Source organism: Augochlora pura, chromosome 8, assembly GCF_028453695.1.
Source record: "Augochlora pura isolate Apur16 chromosome 8, APUR_v2.2.1, whole genome shotgun sequence".
NCBI lineage: Eukaryota > Metazoa > Arthropoda > Insecta > Hymenoptera > Halictidae > Augochlora > Augochlora pura.
In genome coordinates, this window is record NC_135779.1 from 7,669,197 (window position 1) to 7,693,314 (window position 24,118).

The 24,118-nt window shown below is 47.6% G+C and overlaps 2 protein-coding genes across 7 annotated transcripts; both read right to left on the reverse strand.

The window, feature by feature from the left end:
- Nucleotides 1–6,828: 6,828 nt before the first annotated feature.
- On the reverse strand, nt 6,829–13,797 carry LOC144474508 (putative inorganic phosphate cotransporter). Its single transcript, XM_078189399.1, has 7 exons — nt 13,253–13,797; nt 12,148–12,608; nt 10,414–10,498; nt 9,405–9,622; nt 8,302–8,451; nt 8,094–8,226; nt 6,829–7,605 (listed from the first exon to the last, which is right to left on the reverse strand). Exons 1-7 carry the CDS (start codon nt 13,275–13,277, stop codon nt 7,157–7,159), a joined length of 1,521 nt encoding a protein of 506 aa, XP_078045525.1. The 5' UTR covers nt 13,278–13,797; the 3' UTR covers nt 6,829–7,156.
- Nucleotides 13,798–14,356: 559 nt separating this feature from the next.
- Nucleotides 14,357–22,453, reverse strand: F (espin protein forked). 6 transcript variants are annotated; one of them, XM_078189388.1, is made up of 11 exons: nt 22,326–22,453; nt 19,675–19,921; nt 18,957–19,146; nt 18,709–18,902; nt 18,510–18,579; nt 18,037–18,206; nt 17,439–17,682; nt 16,903–17,357; nt 15,555–15,730; nt 14,781–14,971; nt 14,357–14,673 (listed from the first exon to the last, which is right to left on the reverse strand). In XM_078189388.1, the coding sequence occupies exons 2-11, from the start codon at nt 19,898–19,900 to the stop codon at nt 14,442–14,444; spliced, it is 2,148 nt and encodes a 715-aa protein (XP_078045514.1). In that variant the 5' UTR covers nt 19,901–19,921; nt 22,326–22,453; the 3' UTR covers nt 14,357–14,441. The 6 variants fall into 6 exon arrangements, with proteins under 6 accessions (XP_078045514.1, XP_078045513.1, XP_078045512.1 ...); XM_078189387.1 differs by lacking the exon at nt 22,326–22,453 and adding an exon at nt 21,391–22,053 and having other exon boundaries at nt 18,709–18,887; XM_078189386.1 differs by lacking the exon at nt 22,326–22,453 and adding an exon at nt 21,391–22,053.
- Nucleotides 22,454–24,118: the final 1,665 nt, after the last annotated feature.

Here is a 24,118-nt window from a genome sequence, read left to right on the forward strand (position 1 = left end):
AACATAACTTTCAAATGTAGGTGAAAAAGGGTTAGAACGAGGCCACTGCTGGTCGTTTCAGGCCGGAGTGTTTATTTTAGCTTATCCAGAGTCCGTAGATTTTATGCATTTTTGATAAGAATGATTGTGGACAGATTTAGGACATCGTGTGTACCTTATTGCGCGTCGTTACATTGACCAGAACATTTTTGATTATAATCATTTCTTAGAAGAGGAGGATCATTTGTATTTTCTCGCGTTCCGACATTTACTCGAACGGTTAAATATTGACAATGAGAGAACGGATTTTGACTCCGACTTAAAGAATCGGAATAACATTTATGCTTTACGAGCTATTGCTAGAAATCGACATCACCTGTCAAAGTATGGCAACGGGTTAAAATGACTGCAAGGGTAAAAACATTGTTACCAGACTCGCATATCTTACAATTTTTCATTTTGCATAAACGTCCGCGGTCTATTTACCAATCGTACGTATTGGACACTGATAAATCAAGTTACGCGACGGATTCGAACTTTCGGGGACATCTTTTCTTGTTAATTTTGTTCCATTCGCGATGGGTATCGTTCGACGCGGCGACGCGCCGGAGATTTCGCGCGAGCGATTATCGGAAAACGAGAGAGATCTTGTTCCCTGGGAAGGGGAACTGCTCGGTCGGCGGAGAACGGTTCGCGTGACGATGACGAGTGCCCGCGGGGGCGTTCGTTCTATCATCCTCTCTCGGGTTCTCCGAATCGCGTGCACGGTGCAAACACGGACGAGGATGCGAGAGACGAGGAGACGGTCGGCGGGGGGGGCGGGAGGAGACGCGAGTAACTCCGTGTGACTCGGAAACCCGCAGCCGCTCGCCTACGACGACGCCATGCCAGGGAGCTTGGAACGGCGGCGGTAGTCCACGCCGGTCTTTACCACGGCGATTCGAGGGCCTGGGCCCGGGCCCTTACCGAGGACCGTGTAGCTTAAACGTGGGCGGATCGGCCGACCATCCGCCCCGGGTGTTTCTCACCCGCATACCTCGCATACGTGCCGCTCATCTTCTCCCGATCGTCTTCTCCTACGGTCCCCGCCTCCGATCCCGATCCCGATCCCGATCCCGGACTCGATCCCGATCCGGGTTCCAGAATACGAACCTCTCGACACCGTCCCGGCCACCAATTCGCTACCGTGCCCGTCTACCGCATTCCCTTCTCTTCCGTCGTCCGTCGATCGTTTTCTCGCAACTCCTCTCGCTTCTTCTACTCCTTTTTGCATATCTCGGTTTACCCGCGGCTACCGCGCGTCGGCTACTTCGCTTACACGCTTCCCACCTCCCCACCTCGGGTACCCGCGGGAGGAGCGTCGCTCCACATGTCTTCAACTTCGAAGCTTCGAAGCTCGCGTTTCGTTCAACCGATGTGATCATTTTTACGAAGTAAAAGCATGTTACAACGGTTGTTACGAGCCGTGGGATTTCAGGCGGTTTATTGGCAAAAAAAAAAAAAAACGACGGTTTGGCACTTACGAACGGGCCGACGTTTGTTCCATGGGTGGGACCCGCTAAGGGCGGTGAGATCGTTGTCGAGTCTGTTTCATCACCGAGAGCCACGAAGGGAAGACTTTCTCTGTAGAATTTTTGTTGCGTTATATCTCTGAATAAAGCATATATGTTTAAAGGTTGCTCATCGAAACTTTTTTTATAAGGAATTGTAAAAGAAAAGGTCACATATTTTGACTAGTTTGGTGGCTCTGGTGTTCATACGTAGTGACAGAACAGGTCGTAAATGAATAACGTTTATGAATGCGGCAGGACGTCTTTGACAAGCAATTACAACGATTTCTTCACTTTATAAGAGAAAATAACGTATGTAATTTGCGACGCAGGCAGCTACGCCGAGCTGCGTAGATACAGACTCCATTCCAGGAGCTATCCAGGAGCTGTCGGCGTAATTAGTACGATTAGGAGATAACAGATGCACCCGATTCACTTCTATCGGTTTCAACAAGACGTCATTGATACATGTACTTATTTATTCATTCAATATATAATTTCTTTTATATTTAAATATTTCGTTTCGTTTCAAGCTTTTATACTTTACGCGTCTTTGTATCAATACTTTCTCTCGTCGATGAATTACAGTATCGGAAAGGCTCTGTTTCAATTTTGTGCATAGTATGCGAGAGAAGAAAAATCGTACAGACAGAATGGATATCAATATAATAAATATTATATAAAATAATATATAAAATTATTTATTTTTATATAATTAAATATTAATATATAATATTATTTATTTTTAATATATAAAATTATTATATAAAATAATATATAAAATTAATAAAACTGATAATCGTAGTATTAAACGAAACAATGATACGATGATCGCACCGTAACTACATACAACGTACGCATCATCGATTATCCTATGTTGGGCACTCGGTGGTGAACAAATCCGCCCTCGCGATTCCCATTTCGATGTCCTGGAATCGCGTCGCGTCGTTCGCCCGAGATTATCGAAGACTCGAGGAGACGCATAGGTGGAGCGGGGCGATTCGATTGTAGGGCAACGGAAGGAACAAGGAGAGCAGAAGAAGAGAGAGAGAGAGGGGGGGAGAGAAAGAAGGAGAGAGATAATGGAAGCAGAGAAGGGAGACGCGATCAACGCTGGACTGTAAAGTCCGTATCGCCTCGAGGATATTCCCATGAGTCGGGGGCGGTGGAGCAACAGCTCGCCGTTGCGCTGAAAGTTGTTCTTCGGTTACTCGAGGGCATCGGAGCTCCTTCGGGGTCGACGTCGGTGCCGGTGCGGTGTCGGTGCGTGCAACCGGCCGACCGGGGCAGACCTGTTCGTTCTTGAACGCGTTATTACGAGGATCCTTAATAAACGTTTCGACCCGTTCCTCCTCGCGTTTCGGAATTCCGCGCGAAACTATGGGACCGGCTGCGAAACCCCTCTGGTCGCCCACCGTCTGGGGAGCCAAAGAAGCCTCGAAGAAGCTCCGCTTCTTCCGCTACCTGTCCTCTCGCCTACTATCTCCCGAGTTCTCAGGGTCGTCGGCGATCGATTCGCAACCGCCGACACCGACAGTTCCTGTGATATCGATGCTTTATTTCAAGTGCTCGAAGGAAGGTGGTCATTTGATTACTGGATCGCGGGTTATATGCACTTGTCGGACGCATTGGTTGGCGCCACTTCAAAAAGAAGAAGAAAGATTAGACGAATCGATAAATGGTTGATACGTTGATTTCAGCTTGTTAAAGTGATTAAAAAATGAAAAACAATTTTAAGTGACTTAGCTTCTCTGGCATCGACGTAGAAACTAAATTATTTACTGTTAAAAACAAACTACATCTTTGCAATATAATTTTCAAATTAAAAATGATTCTTTTCAGACTACAATCGCGCATTCAACATAAAGGGACAAATCTCTGTAATATGATTGCAAAATTAAAAATACAAAAGTATAAAAAAAATCGATCTTCGTCTTCGCCTGAGGAACGAAAGACGTTTCAAAGAGTTCCGCCACGAGTGGTCGAAGATTGTTTCCCCATCGAACCAACGCGCCGCGATCGAATCGACCAAGGCAGCATGAAGCTGTAGAAGTTGAACGCGCGGCGGAGATGCCGCGAACGTCGAAGCGATGTTCTGCAGCAAAGGTAGGGAACTAGAACCGGCGAAGTGTACTCCGTTCAACGGCGGCATTATCGCGGGATTCGGTTCGCGGGTCGACCGATATCCCGACGCGTCCGACTGTTTCGCGGCGGCGGGCAGCGTGACGCGATAGCCGCGGATTATCATGCATGTGCATGCGGGACAAAAGAAGTTTAGCTTGTAAAGCTGATTAAACCTTAGTTAATCACGGCACAGCAGGAGCGTATCGGACGGCAGAAAGTCGAGCGGCCGCGTCGACCGACTCGGTCGCGTGCGTCCTTGGTAGATGGTTTATCGAGCGGGCGGTCCCGCGCGGCAAACAGCGCGGCACACGGCTCTGCCGCTCTCTTGCGACCCTGTTCGCATCGACATAGCGATTGAATTCGGTGCTACATTCCTCGCATACTCCGCACTCCGCGACCCCCAATTCCCAGGCTATTCCCGGCTCTCGCACCTTCCCGGTGCCTAACTTCTGATCGCGCGCCCTCCGACTACCTCCCCTCCCGCCGCCGGCAGCCGCGGCCGTCGTCGACCAACCGTCACGAGTCGCGGCTCGTGATCTCTCGCGTTCTCCGACCGCTGGAACAGCACCTTCTTCCTGCCTCATGCTCCCTGGATGTCCCGCGCGCACGCAACATCCACCGACGAGGACGTAACGCGATTTTGCCACCCCCCGCGTGCTTTTCCTGGCCTCCGCGCCGCGCCGCTCGGCTCCGCTTCAATCCGCTCCGCGGGTCTCCCGTTTTCTCTAAATCTTCTGCCGACGGAAAGGTTCGCGTTGGTTCGCGGGAAAAGGTAAACCGGAAGCAGCCGCGGTTTTTCGTTGTCGAAATTTGAACGTTTTTTATCTAGACCAATGGAGCACAGTCCACAATATTTGTGTCGTTTAATTGCCAGTGAAATCGGAACCGAGATGTTTCAAAACTGAAACTGAGATTATTTTTGCTAAGGTGTATGTACGAGGCTCACAGAAATTACTACAGTTAGTTTCACTCTTTTATGTTATAAAAAGCTTGATACCATTCAATTTATTCGAATACGTCACACTGGAATTTCGATAGTGAAATTCTGATGCTGAGTTTCAAAATTTTATATCGCCCATGTTTAAATACTTGCCGCAGTCAAGATTTAAATAGCACAATAAGTTGCTTGTGACAAATAACAGTAATCCCGGACTGCGCCAATTGCCGGAATTTAGAAAATCCTACGTAGTAAAATTAACAGTTCCTCAATTAGGTAAAGCGGCAAGTTTTTACAACGTTATAACTTCTTTTGTGCGAATACAATGCGGGAGGTCGCCCGCACATGGTTCCGTTCTCAATCAGCCTTCAAATCTTCTCTGTCATTTCCTTTTTCTCTTCGCTGCATTTTCTTACCACTCTCTTATACATACACCGTATTTCACTCGCAATATAATTCTACACATTCTCTCTCTCTCTCTCTCTCTCTCTCTCGCGCGCGCGCTTTACCTTTCAGCTGTGCAGGACTTCAAGGGCCTAAGCAGTATGTTCAGGTTACTCGAAACTGTCCTCGCAGACCCAAACACTTTGTACACATCTGGTCTATTCATTCAATAATTTACGACACCCACTCTTGATCGGTCTGCCTTTCCTACCCGGGGAAAACCCTAAAAGTATTGTCTACATTTCCTGGGTGTTCCGTTTTGAGTAGGAATATACAGTATGTTTATTCCTGAGTCAGGCCTTTCATCAAGCCTATTCTATAATCCAAAAATACATTAATATTGTCACAGTATATGTATTAACCCCTATTAACTCGAAGTCATTTTAACTGTAATTCTAAAATAACTTTTCTGACATATAACTTGTAACAAACACTGTTGTTGTATACAGTGACTCCCAAAAGAATGCGGACACTAGATAAGTTTGACTTCTGCGCCACATATTTAAATAAATATATACTAAAACGAAAAATATCGTTTACAGTATATTAAAGTCGAGTATATAAATGTCGAAATGCAACAAACTTTCGATTCAGTATAAAACGTCACCTACATGATTGAAAAAATAAAAAAAAAACATCGTAGCATAGAAAACAAAGTTATATTAGTGTCCGAATACTTTTAGGAGCCACTGTGCTTGTTGCAAGCGGAGTATACGCATCACGTATTTGTAACTATAAAGAAAACGGAAACCAGAAACAGTACCAAAATCAATTTTACTTGCGGTAAAAATTGGGTAGGTGCAATTTAAAACGGTGTAAAAATTAAAAGGACCTAAAAGCGTTGATGGATTAATTCGAACTTGTCAAAACGACGAAAGACAGAAAAACAAGCGTGTTCCGCCTGTTATGCCTGACAACCGATGCAGGCAATTTTTATTTTACATGAAAATATGGCTCGGAAGTATCGAGCGCTAATTGAGATTCGTTGGGAACTGGCTCCGAGCGAAACCTAGTCGTCGTCCCGCACAGGTGAAAGGAACGTGTTGGTTGATAAAGGGGCGTGGGAAAAAAGCGCGGGAATTCGTGCGATCTCCCGACGAAGCTGGTCTCCTGGTACGCCGGCGGAGCGCCGCAGCGCCACGCGCCACGGCGAACATCATCCCAACGCCCGCCATCGCGACGCGCGTTCCCCGAACCGTCGTCCAGCGTCGCGTCGCTCCGCGTTTCACCTGTGTCCCGCCGCGCCGCGTCGCTGCACCGATCTACCTGCAACCCGTGGTACACCTCTGTCGCGCGGCACACCGTTCCGGGCAGATTCATCGAATCTACAAGGTGCAAACATTGAAACGTTAATTTTATGTTAAGTTGATGTTAACTCGTTCCTTCATTTAAATTAGTCCTTCAATACATATATTGCACAATTATGTATATATTTCTCCCAGATTATGGTCGCTTCAACTGATTCATATTTTATGCAACTTTAGTGCTTGCGAACGTTGTTAAAAATAGAATCCGCAATTTGTTTGGTGCTGATAAGATTACATGTACGAAGCCTTGGTGCAAAATATTTTGGATATGCAAAATAACAATTGTCTGCATAGATTAGAAGACGTAGAGGACGAACAGCGTTAGTTAAAATTCGTATGTCAATTTGAATGTTTGAGTTTATTAAACGTTCGTGCAAAGACTTGTGCAAAAAAAAAAAAACGAAAATCGAGAACAGGCTTCTTGAAAACTGAGAAGCCTACATGCGCCGGCGAGGAAAGAAAACTTTAAACAGAATTTTTATGCAATTGTTACTTTATTCGAATACTCAAAGTTAGGATTACTCTTACATATCGTAGAAAGATTTCGGTATGAAAAGTCGAAGAAACAGGTACAGGTAATAGACGCTTTCCGCTCGCAATCATAGTTGGACCCAGGAACAATACGTGCTCCGCATCTTACGGAATAAACGAGTTTGCAGTCATCGATTCGGCGCAGGCGAAAAGTGGATAATCTCGATAACGTTTACGTTCGCGTCATCGGCGACTGTCTTCTATAATCCTAAGTAGCTTAAATACTTTAGTAGTCGTCAAATCGCGATTCGAGAACGCCCGTCGACGTCGGCGACGAACTCCCTTTAGGGAATCGGTTTGCTCTCGAGCGGCAGAGACTCTTGATGATCACCGAGACCGTTTTCGACGTAGCCGGCTTGGCGTGCCGTGCTCTCTTTGGGATTGTTCCATTTCTGTAGCTCCCCGGTGCCGAAGATCGTGTACACCACAGCACCGCAAAAGTAGGTCGTCGCCAGGACCCAAAATATGATGCTCCATTGGGTGTAGGTCTGGTTCTTGTACGTGATCGTGCCGACCATGTAGCTGCTCAGGTAACCGCCCAGTGAACTCAAAGTGTTCGCTATGCCGAAGATCGTTCCGGAGAAGTTCGGCGCGATGTCCAACCCGTTGCCCAGATAACCGGCTGTCACGGCGCCGTTAACCGTCAGAGCGATCGTAAAGATCGCGACGGACGCGACCCGATCGCAGCCGCGGTTTGCCAGCACGATCATCAACAGTCCGGGGCAGATCAGAGCTGGAACAGAATATGGAATGTAATAGCGAACATTGTGCACATTACCATCAATCCATTGCGGACGACTGTCGACATATTAAAGACGTCACAATTATACATCTTGCTTTTGAAGTTGAACGCGCATGACTTACGCGCACAACAGATGATCAGGTAATGCTCTTTATTTTTTCATTATTAATCAAAGTTAACGCTAACCGTACCGACCGCTAAATGTGGCTCGCACGAGATGTCTTATTCAGATTTTCACATTTAATTTACATAGATTCTTTATCATTTTTATATTAATATGTTTGAATTTTATATTAATGTGACCGTGTTTTTATAATTTCAGTAACTGTAAAGCAAAAATGATGGAACCGGTCGTTCGACGAATAGTGCAATCAGCGTTTCCGATGCATGATTCGTTACTCCGAATAAAATCCTCTTACTACTTTAAACAATCATCGTTCCCAAAGGGTAAAAAAAATTCATCGATCTCGACGACTCACCGAAGCTGGTGAAAATCTTCCGAATGGCCGTCACCGACAGCTTCTTCTTCTTCAGCAGGTGATCAGCCACCGAGGACGTGATCACGGCGAATATGTACTTACCCAGATAGGGTAACGACGAGACTAGTCCATTCTAAAAACAACGAACGATGCAACAGACTTCTTCCCCCAATGAAAATACGAATGAGGAAGGAAAAATGCAACCGACCTGTTTGATGTTGAAGTTCATGATGTACTTCATGTAGGTCGGTAACTGGTTAACGACGGTGAAATAACCGAACACGCTGCATCCGTGAGTGACCACAATAGCCCAGACGGGAGCTGAGAGGAAGATGGACTTCCATGGAACGGGGAGACCCTGATGACCGAAAAGAACGATAAATATTGGAGACCAGCTGTACCAGAGATCGGTACTGTAATTTCTCTAACATTGCTTGTGGGAGATTGTTTTTATCATTTTTGTTTAATGTATTTTATTATTGTGTTTTTCTTTTTTTTTCAGACCGCTAGATGGTAGCACAGTAGGACGATGTGGGAGTCAAGGAAGGGATGGAGAAGAAGAAGAATCGGAGTCGTCCCCAGAACTTTGTAACGGTTGCCACGTGTATTCAAAATTTAGAATAAACACTTTTTTAGTATTGTTGAGTTAATATAAAGTGTGTTCACTATTTTTTCCAACCTCCTACCCCCACATTGCTGACGGTTAACCCCTTGCACTATAACAACGAGTCGGATTCTTTATAAAGATTCCACGCAAGATCTACTAAATTAATAAATTATTAATTTCTCATAAATCGAAGTCAAATTGAATTTTTCTATTGTCAAAGTCTAATAACGGAAGTGAATAAAGATAATACAAGAAATAAAAATTATCTGACGGCGCCATTCAAATTGTTGCGACACCTTCCAAAATTATTTTCATAGATATCGGCAAAGCTTTGATTGAAATATTTGTTGAAAGTGTAATTGTTATATGAGTCACGAGACTCGATTTCATATGCATAGAATGAATTTTGTTATATGAAATAGAAATACTAGAAGTCAGAAAAATTATTTTAGATTTGCAGTTGAAATGTCTTCGAGTGCAAAGAGTTAAGGAAAGTATTAAGAATAAATAAATGCTAATCAACGTGACGTAAAAGGAGTCGTAGTGCAAGGGGTTAAAGAAGAAACAGTCGTAATCAATAGAATTCTGAAAGACATAATAATGCAAGGGGTTAATTATTTAGCAGTCGTCGATCACCAACAACTATGCTGAGGGACAGTGCGAGAGTTACCGTACATCGGACATCACCTGTCCGAACAGCGTACCTTCGCAACGGCAGACGATCCGATCGCGTCCTCGATGTATCGGCGCTCCTCGTCGGAGATTCTTGGGTGTTGAGCCGGAGAGTCGAAGACGAGAAGGAACCAGGCGACGCTCCAGATGAGACCGATCACGCCGGTCACATAGAAAACGGATTCCCATCCGAAGGAAGCGATCAGGAACCCGCAGATCGGCATTGTTATCGCTGCGCCGAGCGACGAAGCTGAAATCAACGTCGCAATGGACGATCACGGTTACGTTGAAGACTAATTAACGTTTACAATTTCAAGCAGCATACGGTTCCTTTCAACTAGTACACATCGTTGGGTTTTCCCGGGTACGGAAGGTACAATGATTAGGAACGAGTATCGTAAAATACAAAATGAATGGAACAGATGTCCACCAAATGTTCAGGCAGCCTCGAGTGACCTGAGTTTATTACTTAAGCTCCTCGAAGCCTCGTGTAGTTGAAATATAGTGCGCGAGTAATTAGAGGGATGGGAAGAGAGAGAGAGAGAGAAGGAGGGAGGATGAGCAAGAATGAGACGGCGACAGAAGTCCCTACAATACAATATTCCCTAAACGAAATAATCCTTACGACATTTTACGATCAATGCACGTGTACTAAAAACAAGGGGTAACCGTATATTACCCCTTTTGTGAAGAGCTACGAGTTTCACGATCAACCTACCGTGCCGGTTAAAATGACCAGTTTCGAGTTCTTTCTTTTCAAATCGTTGGAATAGCCGAAATAGTTAAAGTCTGTGGATCGTTCATTTTGCAATCAGGTATAGTGTACAGTGGTACTTCTCTCGCATACTTTTCTTACTACCTAATCTTGCACGCACGTCCCCACCATTTTACCGACTATCTAATCCGCTGCAGATGCTATCTCAGCAATGAATCGTCAGCCAATCAGAACAAAGAAATCCTTTGTATCGATCCTCGTTATCGGATCAAACTGCGGCTCGAAGGTGTGCAGAAGAGTACAATACTACAATACTAATACCATACCCATCATGTTCGAGACGAATTTACTGCGTTCCGTTGGCGGAATCCATCTGGCTGTCATCGGTTGTATCGCAGGCCAGGTAACACCCTACGCGTTCCAAAACCATTAAGCACAATTATTCGGGGGTTGGAAAGAGTTATAATATATTCGTCCCGGTTCTAGGATCATTACTGAAGAACCGAAACAGTTTCATAATTAATATAAAGTATATTGTTTCCATACTAACTCATTCATCGGTTTATGGTTTCGGTTCCGTGTGATAAACGAAAACGTCCGGAGCCGAGCATGAAGTGTGATTATATCATGAATGTAAATGTATTTCTATCGGTTCTTAATCTTCGAATGGTGACACTTGGTGATATCAGTAACGTAACGTCACATAGGCGATCTATCGTAATCGGTAACGTGACCTATCCGTAACGATATCTTGCATCAACAGTGTAAACGTTTATCAAATTTTTCTGATTGCAATATTTGTGTATCAATATTTTATATAAACGTTTTACAGCACTTGCGCGGACTTCATTTGACGTCGAGTTACCATTAATAATTAATTCGGAATCGATTTGACTTGAAATTGCTGTGTTGTTTTATAAGAACGACGTAACTAATTTTATTCAGACCTCTCGACATTGTTCTTCTAATGTATACTCGAATTTAAAGAAATTCATTCGACGGCGAAAGTGATTTCGTAGTTTTAATAAGTTTGAAAGCAATAAACCGGTATGGCAGGTCCAGTGACAAGCTCGCATAAAACTCAAGCTTTTAAAAAATAAAAGAAATATATTTGCATTTGTTACGCAATGTAATGCTGTAATCCACATGTGTAATGAAAAGCCGGAGTCGAATAATTATATTTATATAACCGAAATGGGAAAAGACGTAAACCGACAGTCATGAAATATTTTAGGTTCTTCATAACAGTTTTAATTAGAACCGATATCTAATACGGTAAAACTCCATTTATTGGAACGAAATTTTGGACAATGCCCGACGCAGTAAATTTCTGCTGAACTCCTATTATATCTATTTAAACTAAGCGTTATTTAATCCGAACGAGTGAAGTATTCAATTAAAGCCATCTCATTCGAATCTTGCGCCTCGTTTTCATAGTCGCTGATTGGCAACAGCTATAAAACCGAGTGGAAAAGGTTGAATAATTGCATCTTTTCTTCTCAAACTGTTCATTATTGTTTACAACCTGAGAGAAAATTGGAAAGAATTTACCGTACTCCTATTGCATAAATCTACTCGGTTAAATGAACCGGTCAATAAATCTCCCGCCGAGTTCGTATAAATTTCAATTCGTTGACACCGACAACTATAAGACAGACATAATATGGCAGCGAATGTTTGAAAATTTAAAACACTTCTTCACAGAGGGAATATCTAATTAACGATTCTCCGTCATTCAAAACGTTCTTGTTCCATTATTCTAAAAATAGCTGTTCAAATAAATTCAATTGAATTAAATTAACATTAAACCTACCGAACAGTAACGATAACTGCCGCGTAACAATTCGTTAAAGTAAAACGATATAAAATTCGCCACGAAGAATTCTCGAAAGATCGCGGTACTTATCGTAAAATTAAAAATCGGTGATTTCGACCGCGGTTAATTTAGCGTAAAAAGAAACGGAGTTCTACCGTACCACGAACCCGTCATTTTCGGAATCTTTTCGATCGTTGCCGACGTCGGTCGAATGTTCGGCACGGCGAACACGCTAGATACGTACCAACAAGAATCCAAGAAGCGTTCTCAAAGCGGCGACCACGACGTAGCCATAACTCGTGCACACCGGCGTCAAGAGCGTTATAGCGCTGGACAAGAGCATACTGTACCCAAAGACTCTCCTCGCGCCGAGGGTTTCCGCCAGCCTGCCACCCGGCAGCTCCGTGCAAATGTAACCCCAGAAGAAGCTCCCCAGAACGAGATTGACTTCGTACTCGTTCCAGGGATACCGGGTTTGCTCGGATTCCGCGATCGTCGGCGTCGCGCTATGGTCCAACGACTCGGTCTCGTTTCCTAACACGAAGCATTTGCCGGTGGCGTTAAGGCCGGCGACGTGGCTCGCGTTGCTGTGATCGGGTATCACCATCGACACGATGGCGATGGTCAGGTTTACGCGCAGCATGTAATTCAGCATGAACCCCAGGATCACCATAATGTTCAGCACCTGTCTGCACGTCAGGCAATCTGAAAGGAACGAGAGTCGCGTAACGGCATGCTCGCACCGGTACCGATGGGATCAGGGCCGAGCGTTTTTACGCGAGTCGAACGATCGCGTTGCCGATGCGTTCGTTCTTCAAAGGGTAGCCGAAAACGGGGGTTGCTAACTGCTAACAGAGTGACCGCTTACTTTGCTAATCATATTTATGCGACCTACTCGTATCGCGAGCGGTTTCAGCAAATCAACGAATCAACGGATCCCTCTTGGCCTCGGTACCCAATCGCTTCGACTTGTTTGCTCGACGATCAAATCACGGCCCGCGTTCCAGCAATCGTCCCGCGCGCTCTCAAGGTTTCCCTGCTCGATCTCGACGCGACCGTTGCCGAAACGCGGGCGGCCGCACAGCGAACCGGATCTACAGGCGTGCGAAATAGTCGTGACGTACAGTTACGAAAACTAGTCGAGAGCGACCTTCGCCGAGAACTTGATGCAAACGCTTCCGTCCGCTATTTATACGCGACGGCGAGGTCGTGCTCGCTAGACCGTGCCGCGGGATGGACTATGAACCATCGCGAGCCGATAATTTGAAATTGACAGCGCCAGCAATCCGACTGCGATTCGCGAGCAGAAAAACTCAGCTTTCCAGCTGCGTGAACGGGGGTTTCCTTACCTAGTATGCGACGATCGTTCGCCATCCTCGATGCGATAGTTACGAGTCTGCGAATCGATCAGAGACTTAGCAGCGGCGCCCGCTCGTGGTCCAATGTTGGCCACACGGTTTCGAGTTTGGTTTCAACGACGTTCTGCGTTTCGAGGTTTCGAACTTCAGGGCCGACGACCGCGAAGCCGGAGACGACGCGATCGACGAGGATCGGCGAGGCTTTCGAAAGGCAGAGAGACCGCGACGCCGCGGAATTAGACAAGACGCTCGTCGTAGCTCAGAGATCTCGCGCCGAAGACGAGCATCGGCGAGCCGCGCCGCGTCGCTTCTTGCCAAATGTTTTCGAATCGCGGCGGTTTGGCAGGTAACTGCTTCGCTCGCACGTAGACCCTACGCCGACAATGGCCGGTGGTCAATTGCGTCACTGTCGTGTCGATCGCGACCCAACGACTACCGCTCCTCTCCGGTGTTCCTATTCCTGTTCTTGCTCGTAATCACCGACGCAGGGGCACGCACGTGTCTCCTCTTCTCCCACGAGCACCCACGGCCACAACCTCCGCGTTACTCTCCGCTCGGAACGCCGATCCGCTCTGTCGTCACCGTGCCGCGTTTTCCTCGAGCGACGCGAATCGCGTCGTCAAACGGTCACCCACCACCGAACAATTCAAACGATTCGTGAACTCGTACGGGGAACGAGAAGAGAGCGCGTGAACGCGGGTACGCTTCCCGGTACGAACGAGAGAAGCGACGCACGACGAGCGGATCGCTTCGCATCCCCGGCTCCCTCGTTCTCAATGGTTTCGCCAATGGGAAACGCGGCGAAAGCGGCAGGCAGCGAGCAGCCGCTCGTTTCTTTCGCCAACCCCCGTCGTACGCTTCGACCTGCGGTCGAAAACCGAACGGTTGACCGACAATAATTTCCTGGTCGCATCCTTCGCAGAACCGTTATTCCCCATTCACGTGCCTGCGCGAAGGGACTCTCGCCCCGGGTTTCACCTGGAAAACTCGGGGCCTCGGTCAAACGGCCAAAAAAAAAAAAAAGGCACGGGTTGTGTTGTTCGTGGAAAAGGTGAACGCGCCTCGGAATCTTAGGATAAAAATTTTACTCGGCTATATGTACATGTTGCGTCGCTCGCAACCGAAATCGAAGGAAGAAACGCGGATGGAGAAACCGTCGGGTTTTCTCTCGGTCGATAGATCAGTCCAGAATGCTCAGCTTGCTGTTGGTTTTCCTGAGCTGGGCTCGCCACGGAATGATGACGGTGTCGGCTTCTTCTTCCGGCTCGGTCGGCTGTGAGGATTTACACGGCGGACTTGCTTCGCTCTTCTTCTCCTCGAGCTCCACCTTCTCCTCGGCTCGATTCGGCGAGGCGTCTCGTTTCTGAGACACGGGCGCCTCCATCTTCGCTGCCACCGGTATCGGTTGCGTCCTAAACCGATGGAGAAAAGTTAGCAACGATCAAGTCAGCAATGGCTATAATATAGCCAATGCAATAGACTATAAATTTGTCAATTCAATAGAACCTAGGGGACGCACTTTTTCTCCTCGGTGTCCTTTTTGGCGAGCAATTGCCTCTTCCACGCCGGAATCGCCTTCTGCCGTCTCTCTTCGTTCTCACGGGCGATCTGCTCCTCCAATTCTTTCTTGGCTCTTTCCGCGGCCTTCCGGGCCAGCATCTGCCGCTTCCATATCGGTATCAGATTACCGGAACTGTCCTTCTCTGGAATCTGCACGAAGACGAATAAGTTCCAAGCAATCAACGTCTACGATTTGACTTCGCGAAAATTTGAATTACCCGGTCGAGTAATAAACAATTTCCGTTTCTTTCTCAAATATTTATCTTGTCTCTTCTTTTTATCTAGCATTTTGTTCCTTTATTTTATTCACTTGGTAGCCTCATCTATTTTCAGTGAAAGGAAAAACCTTTTTGCTGCATCGGAAATTATTTATTACTGCATCTAATATAAGTTCGATCGGCACAGTTTTCTAAAAAATATATCATAATTTTGTTATTAACCAAATTTATCCTATTTGCATTAATAGAAAAATGTATCATGATTATACTATTAACATGTCGCGTCATCCGTCTATGGGTGATAAAATTATTTAAAATTTCATCTTTTAGCCAGTGCGTTAGGATTTCTTAATTTTATTGAGATCTGCAGGAGATAGCAATGTTAAAAAAGTAGTCGATATCAATATGCCTTTCCTTTGTAAATCTAATTTCGTCGATTATAAGATTTTAATTTTATGAAATTTTTAAGGTTTTCTCGGCACGGCTGTTAATATTTAAGAAGTCTGATTGTGTACCTGGTCGACAAAGTTCGAAGCGCTGAACGCTTTGCTGATCTCCGACATGAGATTCTGCTCCTGCGTCTTCTCCACCTGCGCCATCTCCACCTTCAATTTCTTGATGCCGGGTATGTCCTTGGTCTTCTTCAGTTCCGCTATCAGGTCCGTCTTTTGAACGAAGAAGGCTTCTGAAACTGCAAGAGGGGCGTTACATTGACATTAACCCCTTGCCTGACGATTTAATTTCCAACTTTGCTGGCCAAAAGCGACACCGAGGTCGTTCGCGCGCAGGGACATAAACAGATTGGCTGAGCGTTCGAAACTGTACACGACGACTCTGAGGCATCTTATTCGTGTTTGGCGTTATTGTAAGTTAAAGGGTTAATTGGTCATTGACATTATTACATCTTTGACATATAGAAGATACATCGATATAAAGAGGTTAATTGTGGTGTTATTGGTAAGCGTACAGGTACGACAAAAGGGCTCGTTATCTTTAACAGCTGCAAAAATGATAAAAGGCCTCAAGGGGAAAGGAGATTTTGTTATTTTCAAAGAGGCATAGAAATTAATCGCATGATACGACTTGTGGATTATTGATTACATATAATAGCTTTATTATAAAAAGCGTAGATCAGCAACCGCTCTACTTAGCTTCAAATAGTTAATTTTTATACTAGAACTACCGATTTCTAATCGCAACAAATGTATATTATTAAGTCTCGCCATAATCAACTTTTTTATCAGACATTTGTTTTGTTTTTTTATGCATTCTTTGCTTCTCTTCCTATTTGATTTATTTAGTGGTAACAAAAACTTGCTTGTCACGATGACTCGCAGTGGATAGACACAAACTATAGATTCTATGGAGCTGCATCGGAAGTAATTTATGACTCGACCTAATACTTTCAAACAATGTACGACGCGTATGACGAAATGATGTTTATCTAAAAATTTCTCACAGTATCATTCTTCGTGACATCGGGCATTGAACAAGAAAAAAAAAAATCATTTTTACTGATTCGTTAGTCCTAGTGTTAAAACGAGAGGTTAAAGGACAATGGAAGCAATAAAGCGAAGCATCATATTTATGTTTATGACATGTGTTTATGGCATAAACTGGAAGGAGGCCACGTAAGGCATACGTAATCCAATATTGGCCGAGAAAGCGGGTAATAAATATCTTAGAGAGTGCTTGGATTAGAGAAATGTCTGGAATTTCTATGCAATAAACCCAATTTAAAATCAAATTACAAATCACGGATGGAGAATGCCGAATTAAGAGCACGCGGAGAAGATGATAATTATGGGGCATGTCGACGGTTTTTCTAGAAAAAAAAAAAAACGAAGCAAGCGAGATTTTTACCGTTCGTCATGGAAACGCTGCGGGGCGGCGGCGCGGAGAACGTTTTGGTGGCATTCATCTTCGCGGTGGTCCTCCGCAGTTGGATGCTCGTCAGATCCTGGATGCTGATGGTGGCGAGAGGTTGCGCGGCCTTCGCCATAGGCTGGTCGGCCTCGGCGGTGGCGCTCGTGCCCATGTTGGCGCCGCTTCCGGTTCCGGCACCGGTCTCCTCGCCGTTCCGTCGCAGCTTTTGCAACGGCGACAGAGGGGGCGGTGGCGGTCCCGAGCACTGTTGCTTCTCCTGGTCCCCCGCCGGCTCCGCTCGCCTTCCCTCCGCCTCGGTCTCCTCCCCCTCCCTCTCCTCGTCCACCTCCTCCTCCTCTTCCTCCTCCTGGCTGAGCTCCTTCCGGTCCCGGATCGCGGCGATTTCCCTGCGGTCCGTGCCCCGGCCCTGTATGTCCAGGTTGTCCACCGACCTACGAACGGGGGTGCACCTTGAACGCGGTCGTTCGAGATCGATCTAGCTACCGCGAACCTCTCTGTATCCGTGGACGGACCTGGCTTTCGACAGGCTGTTCTTCGCGGACGTCTTGCAGATGCTTTTCAGGTACTCGGACGGTTTGAGCAAGGTGTTCGAGTCCGCGTTCGCGAACTTCGGCGGTATGAACGGCAGCACCATGTGCCTGTTGACCAGATGCGACGCCTGGCTCGCCTTAATTTCCTCGGTGTCCGCCGGCGGACTGGCGGGCGGTACTTCCGGCTGTTGATGCTCGCCGCAGGATACGTCGGACTTGTTGGTCGCTGTTCCGAAACAGAAGGAGAAGGTAGGGGAGAAGGAATCGTTGTGCGTCGGGGCAAGTGAAATCTAGGTAAGTGTATTATATGCCCGATGAGCGCCATGGTCTAGTAAGCCATGCCCGTCTTCGCGATCCAACGACGCGACCGCGACGGTTTAACTTTAATTAAGGAGATACGCCTCGCGCGGCTCTCGACCCAGCCTACCATGCGCGCCGACGCGGTCAAATCGCTCGTTCGATTCGACTCCGCTTTTCGAGCGGTCTATCCTGGTATCTCCGGTGATTTGTTTCAAACGACACGGGGGGCGAGGGGGGCGAGGGGGGGGGCGAGGGGAGAAGAAACGCGAGAAGAGCTCACCTGCTACACCGTGTTCCGGGCTCTTTCCATCCCGGTTCGTCTCCCCGGCAACACCGTCCTTCTTCCCGTCACGGCCGATCGCCTCCTGCTTCGTGTTGACCACCAGCACCACGACGTCTTCTCTGTCCGGTGGCGGGGGCGGCGGCGGCGGTGGCGGCGGTTTCGCGATACTGCGAAAGAACCGCAACCGTAGAACGAGAAGAGAGTACCGTAAGCTCGATTTTGACTAATATCCGCAGGCGGCAGTCCGTTACGAGAGGAGATGATCGCGGGCACACGCGCACGCGCGCCTCGTCGGCCACCTCGAGCGAGAAGAACGGGGCGAGCGAGGTACGAACGGATCGCGCCGCGACTCGAAATCGAGTCACGAATATAGACCGGATGGAATGGAATCGGATCGAAGTCAGTCGAAGAGAAGACCGGTTTTTACCAATTTTTCGCCGTAGTCGTTTATCGCGGCTCGTTCCACTTACCTAGCTCCGGTGCCAGCCGGTTTAACTTCCTTTTCGCTTTCTACTTGCGAGCCGGCGTGGTCTTTTTTCTCTGAAAACGGTCGACACTATCTCGTTAACATTTTACATCGGTCCAGGACCGGACGTGTCGTGTCGGATCGAGACGGGATCGAGACGGGACCGGCCGCGTCGATCGCTCGTATCGATCCGCGAAACGTACCTTGCGAAACCTCGGAATTGTTCTTGGCCGCCTTGCCGCCGATGCGCTCGTTGCTGCTGTTCCGCGACAGCGAGGGAGTCGAGGTGCTCGACGAGAAGCAGGCCACCTCGCTGCTCAGGTTCGACGACTCGCTCGCGCTGCTCGACCTGCTGTATCTGCGATCAGTTTGCCGGGAACGGCTGGAATCGTTCAGGCTGAGACGGGGCGTCGTTGCCCTCCGAGGGCTCTCGACGGTTTCGCGAGCATACCTGTCGTCGGACGTGTTCTCCGGCAGCCTCTTTCTCGCCGCCGCGACGGTGCCCACGGCCTCCGGTTCTTGACGCGTGCCGATCTGCTCGTACGCGTGCTCCACGGGCTCCCGAGCCGTCTCGGACTTGGCCGCGTAACAATTTCCGCTGGTCGGTCGATCGCCGTTGTTGATGTGCACGTCCACTTTCACTGCAACCGAGCCGCAGGCGAATATTTTCCTAGCTCTTCCGCGAGTAGAGATTGGATCAAGTATATCGCGGGTACGCTCGAACTTCAACGAGACATGCTCTAGGGGTACTTTAACGAAAAAAACCCGTTTCACAATTCTGACATTCAAGATTCGAGCACTACTTATAAATTCGACTCGCCGCAATACTTCCAAGTACCTTCTCGAAAGTGGAAGCGTCCGCTCCAGGGTTCGATGTCTATTTGTATAGAATAAACACATTTGAAGTATGTTCATTGAGACATCGTTGCCGCCGAGTAGCAATCGTAATCCACGTAACGAAACTTGGCTATTGGAATCGACTCGGTCTCGTCGGTACGGTATACTGAGTTCAATACAGTTATTGAACTTGATCGCATCTCTATCCGCGAGAGAGAACCGCGGCGGGCAGAGTCTTCGGTGCACAAATCACTGCTCGCGTCTGGTCCCGTCGCGCGCCGGATCCGCAGGAGAGAACGGAGAATGAAATGTATGTAGGACGCGCCACTTACCAGTCAAAGTTTCGTCCTTCTTCTCGAAGTGTCGATGCTTCTCCGTGTCGGAGAACAGCCGCGTGATCCTCGTGTAGACGAGATCGTGCGGGCTGTGGAGATAAAACGACTCCGAGGTGTCCTTCGGCTTCGCGGGCTCGCTGATGTACGCGCTCATCGGGTTTATGTAGATGCCATCGCGAGGCCTGGAGCCCGGCGGGTGCAGGAAGAACGGCTCTTGAAACATTCCGCGGCCTCGCAGCGAACACTGGAACCGAGAGTCACGGGTAACATTATCGCCGAGCCCGACGCGGTGCTACCGTTGCACGCAAACGGCCGCGGCCGCTCGCCATCGACACCGACGTTAACATCGCATCAACATCAACGCCGACTCGGTCGTTTCGCATACCTCCCGCACACTCTTCCGGAAGAGTGATCCGCGCGCTGCCGCGAACCGAGCACCGCCTCTCGACCATCGTCGTTTTTCGGCGGAGGCGATTGCGCGATCCCGCGATTACACGATTACAGGATTACGAGATTACGGCGGTTGCGCGATCAGCCCCGCGTCCTGCGAACGCGTACACCAGCGCGTTGCAAAACGCATCCCGTGTCTTTACATTGCCAGCCTTGTCTATCGAGTGTTCCAGGTTTTAATATTCAAACATTGTCGGTATATATATATGCCGCTAAACAAAAGAGCGGTATGTTTCATGAACATAGGTCAATCAGAGCTTTATTAAACAGTTATAACAAATATACAAGATATAAAATAGTATACGAATGGATCAATGTATTTTGCTACTTGACATCATTTTTACATTAATTTAAAAATCATAGACGATCTAGGATAGTAATCACTGCTTATAGAAACACGTTCAATGTAGTTAACCCTTTGCACTCGAGCGGTGACTCTGTGTCACCACTAAAATTGTTGCAGAACGTTCCGAAATAATTTTAATGTCTTGAAAAATTAAATTTCAAAAATTATTAAAACTATAACTGTTGTTATATGAGTTACAGGATTCAATTTCAATTGAACATAACCTCTTTACCTTATAAAATGGAGATTCTGTATGTTAGAAAAATGATTTTGGAATTACAATTAAAATGGCTTCCAGTGCAAAGGGTTAATATCGTTGATCTATTCGAGCCAATGTTCGCACTTGATGCCATAGAATATACTTAGAGATTTTGAACATTAAAACCTAGTATACACTGTACAAAACTCATGACACAACCGTAGGCTATATAGCGTTGCTAGCGATCCCTGAATATTCCGAACCGGAACGGTCCCTAGCCATTTTGTCGGTGACATTGACGCGACACGCTCGTTTCCTACAACGCGTTTTGTTTCACCGATTCGGGGAAACGGCAACGAGACAATTATCGCAACGACGTCGATGGTGCAGCGATGATCGCGGTGTCTTCGCTGAGCGGCGAATCGATTCGTCGCGCGGTGCTCGCTTTCTATCCGGAACACGACCGATCTCTCGCGATGCCCTGGAACTCTCGGGAATAAGCGACGATTATCGTTGCGAAACGTTCCGTGGATCGGCGTTTCAGAGCCTCGGAAAACGGGGCAACGGTCGGATCGGCGACGGTCGATCCATATGGAAGTCGCGAGAGCGCAGCCTCGTTGCTCGCGTGCCGCTCGCCTTTCGCGCATCTCGCGATCCGATGGAAAATGGAACACAGAAGGAAACCCGTCTCGGTGAAAAGTATCTTTTGCTCGTTTACCTGTCGCCGAGATCTTCTGGCTGCGACGCGGTCTTTCGTAGGCCGACGTTCGCGTTCCGGCGTATCCTTGTCTCCGGTTTATCGGTATTTCGGTGGCATCGGAGGCGTGCAAGCAACCGCTATCCAGAGGCGAGAGATGTACCGTTAACGCGACGAGGTGGACGACGGTCGCTGGACCGGTCGAGACTCGAAACGGATCGGATCGGTTCTGATTGGATCGAGTGCGTTCTGGTTCACTTACGTGTACACCCATGCAAAACCGGGACGCCGTGCGCTCGTGCCTTGTACCGCGGACAGGCAATTCGACGCGGTTCCGATCATGCGGAAGCAAAGGATCGCGTTCTCTTAACGGAGCACGCGATATCAAATGGTTTCGAAACGCTCGCGCGACCGAATTTCGAGACTGCTTCCATCGAGCGGTCGGAGCCGATCGTGGACCGCGTGCCGGAGAGCGCACTGTGTCGCCCGTACTTGTACGCGTCTGCAGGTTCGCGTCCGCAACCGCGAGATAACGGTTCGGTTACCTACTGCCTCTTATACGCGTGCCCGCAAGTATTTCGGCGCGCAGCCGCGGCGACCGCAATTATGTCCGAACTTTTCCGAAAACTCGAACTCGGCGGCGGTAGAGACCGGTCGGACAACGAACTTGATCCGTGCACGGTAAGCGGCGGACCGAGACTCTTTCGGATTCGGGCTTGGCTGGTCTAAGCGAGAGCCGGCCTGCCCGGCCAACTGGTCGGCGTTCGCGAGCTGCGGGCTACAGGTTGCCGTCGAGGAAGGGGTACACGAGCTTCGTCAGCTACCTAGTTACCACCAATCTTTGAATCGTGCCGTTCCATACCGTTCCATGCCACGTCTTGCCGCCGCCGCCGCCGCCGCCACGCTCACCGTTCACCGTTCGCCGTTCTCCGTTCGCCGTTCACCGTACTACGTACCTGTCCTCTTTCTCTCTCTCCTTTCTCTCTCTCTCTCTCTCCCTCTCCCTCCACCGCGCTTTTACGCGCGCACCAACATAGAACCACGCGTCGACGCTCCTCCGCCGATCCGTCGGAGTTCGCGGGTTTTCGCGTTTCTCCGCTAACGCGTTCGATCGAGGTTCACCGAACACGCGCGCTAGACTCGATTCCGCGAGCATTCGTGTCGGAGAGCTTTAACCGGAATCGCGAGCAGACCGAATCGAAAATGCCCGGCGCACATCCTGCAGGCCGTGATTCGACCTTTTTTTCCGGACCAACGGCTCGCCGTGATCGCGGGAAAACGCGGGCGTCGACCAAAAACGATCCGCGCTCGGCGCGTACCAACACCGACGCGAGCGCGCGCGCGCGCGCGTCTGTTGCTCGCTTTGCGAAGTAGGGTGCAGAAGGACGGTCTGTTCCGTCGCCGCGGAGAGATCGTTTTCTCGATTCAACCTGGCTTAACTGTAAACGGCTCCCACCTCCGATTTTCCTTCTCCCCGGCACCTCGGCTCGCTCCGTATCGCGTCGTATCGCGCCGCGGCTCATTCTCCTAACACCGGCAATTACGCGCAATTAACACGATTCACGAAGCAATACGCATCTAGCGCCGCAATCATCTTCGATCCGTGGATTTTATCGACGGGTTTGCGAGCAGCGACCGCTCGTGCGCCGAGCGCGATGTTCCTTGTCCTCTTTCTCTACCCTGTTGCCATTAGGCGACTCCGCGCGGTTTCGACGAGGCACAGTGGTCTACGAAATATTAATTTCTCAGCGTTAACACTTAACGGACAGGCCCCGTAGATTCACGTTTTTCCATTCCGACTTCCCAGCACGGTCCCCGTAGATTTACGTTTTTGCTTGAATTTTTTAGTACGTTGCGTTAGCTTTTTTTCATTTTACGCACATTGTGTAATACTGTTATGAAATATTATAAGAAATATAATTGATTTAATAAAGTTTTATTGTAGTTACAACGCTTTGAATCCATGCATTCATGTTTATTTAATTCCCGTGAAAAAAGGCCCGGAAGCAAGGAAAGACGAAGCAGATTCGACCCGTCCGTTAAGTGTTAATGTATGGAGAAAATATTTCTGCCTATGAACTGTTAACCATTTGAAGCTACGATAAACGCAACGTTAGTATTACCAGAAAACTCTCGCAATTAAATGTAACATTGTAAAGTTAAAATTTTGAAATTGCTGTGTAAAGCATTTGATTTATTTACACAGTTGCGAGCATTGAAATACAGGTTTGTTCTATATCTTGGCGATTAATAGCGCCTATATTTTAGTAGCTTAATAACAGTTTAGGCACATCTTAATTAACGTGCAAGTAATATAATAACTGTAATTTAGACTTTAGGAACTATTTTAAAAGACGATAGAATATGCTGGACAGCTGATTTGTCTCATACGAAAGCTTGCAGTATTGCGGGAAGGATCATGCAGATTTTAGCTGCGTTTACGAGCGCTTTCTAATTTTATGTGGATTTTAACGCGGCATTTTTAACGTCGCGTCGCGTTAGTTCGACTCGCTGCGGAAATCAGTTGGCTGACTTCTTCGAGCAACGTTGAGCAAAGAGACGCAAACGACGCTAGATTTTGGTTTTGACATTGAATTTTTTTTTTATTATTAACGCAGTTGCAGCTTCCAAGAGGAAATTATTGTGCGACGTGTTTTACAAAGGTTGTTTTATAACAATAGGTTACATTCCTCTAGAATGGAGGAAACGCTGTTAAATATAGTTGCCGTAGGTTTATAAAGGATAACAT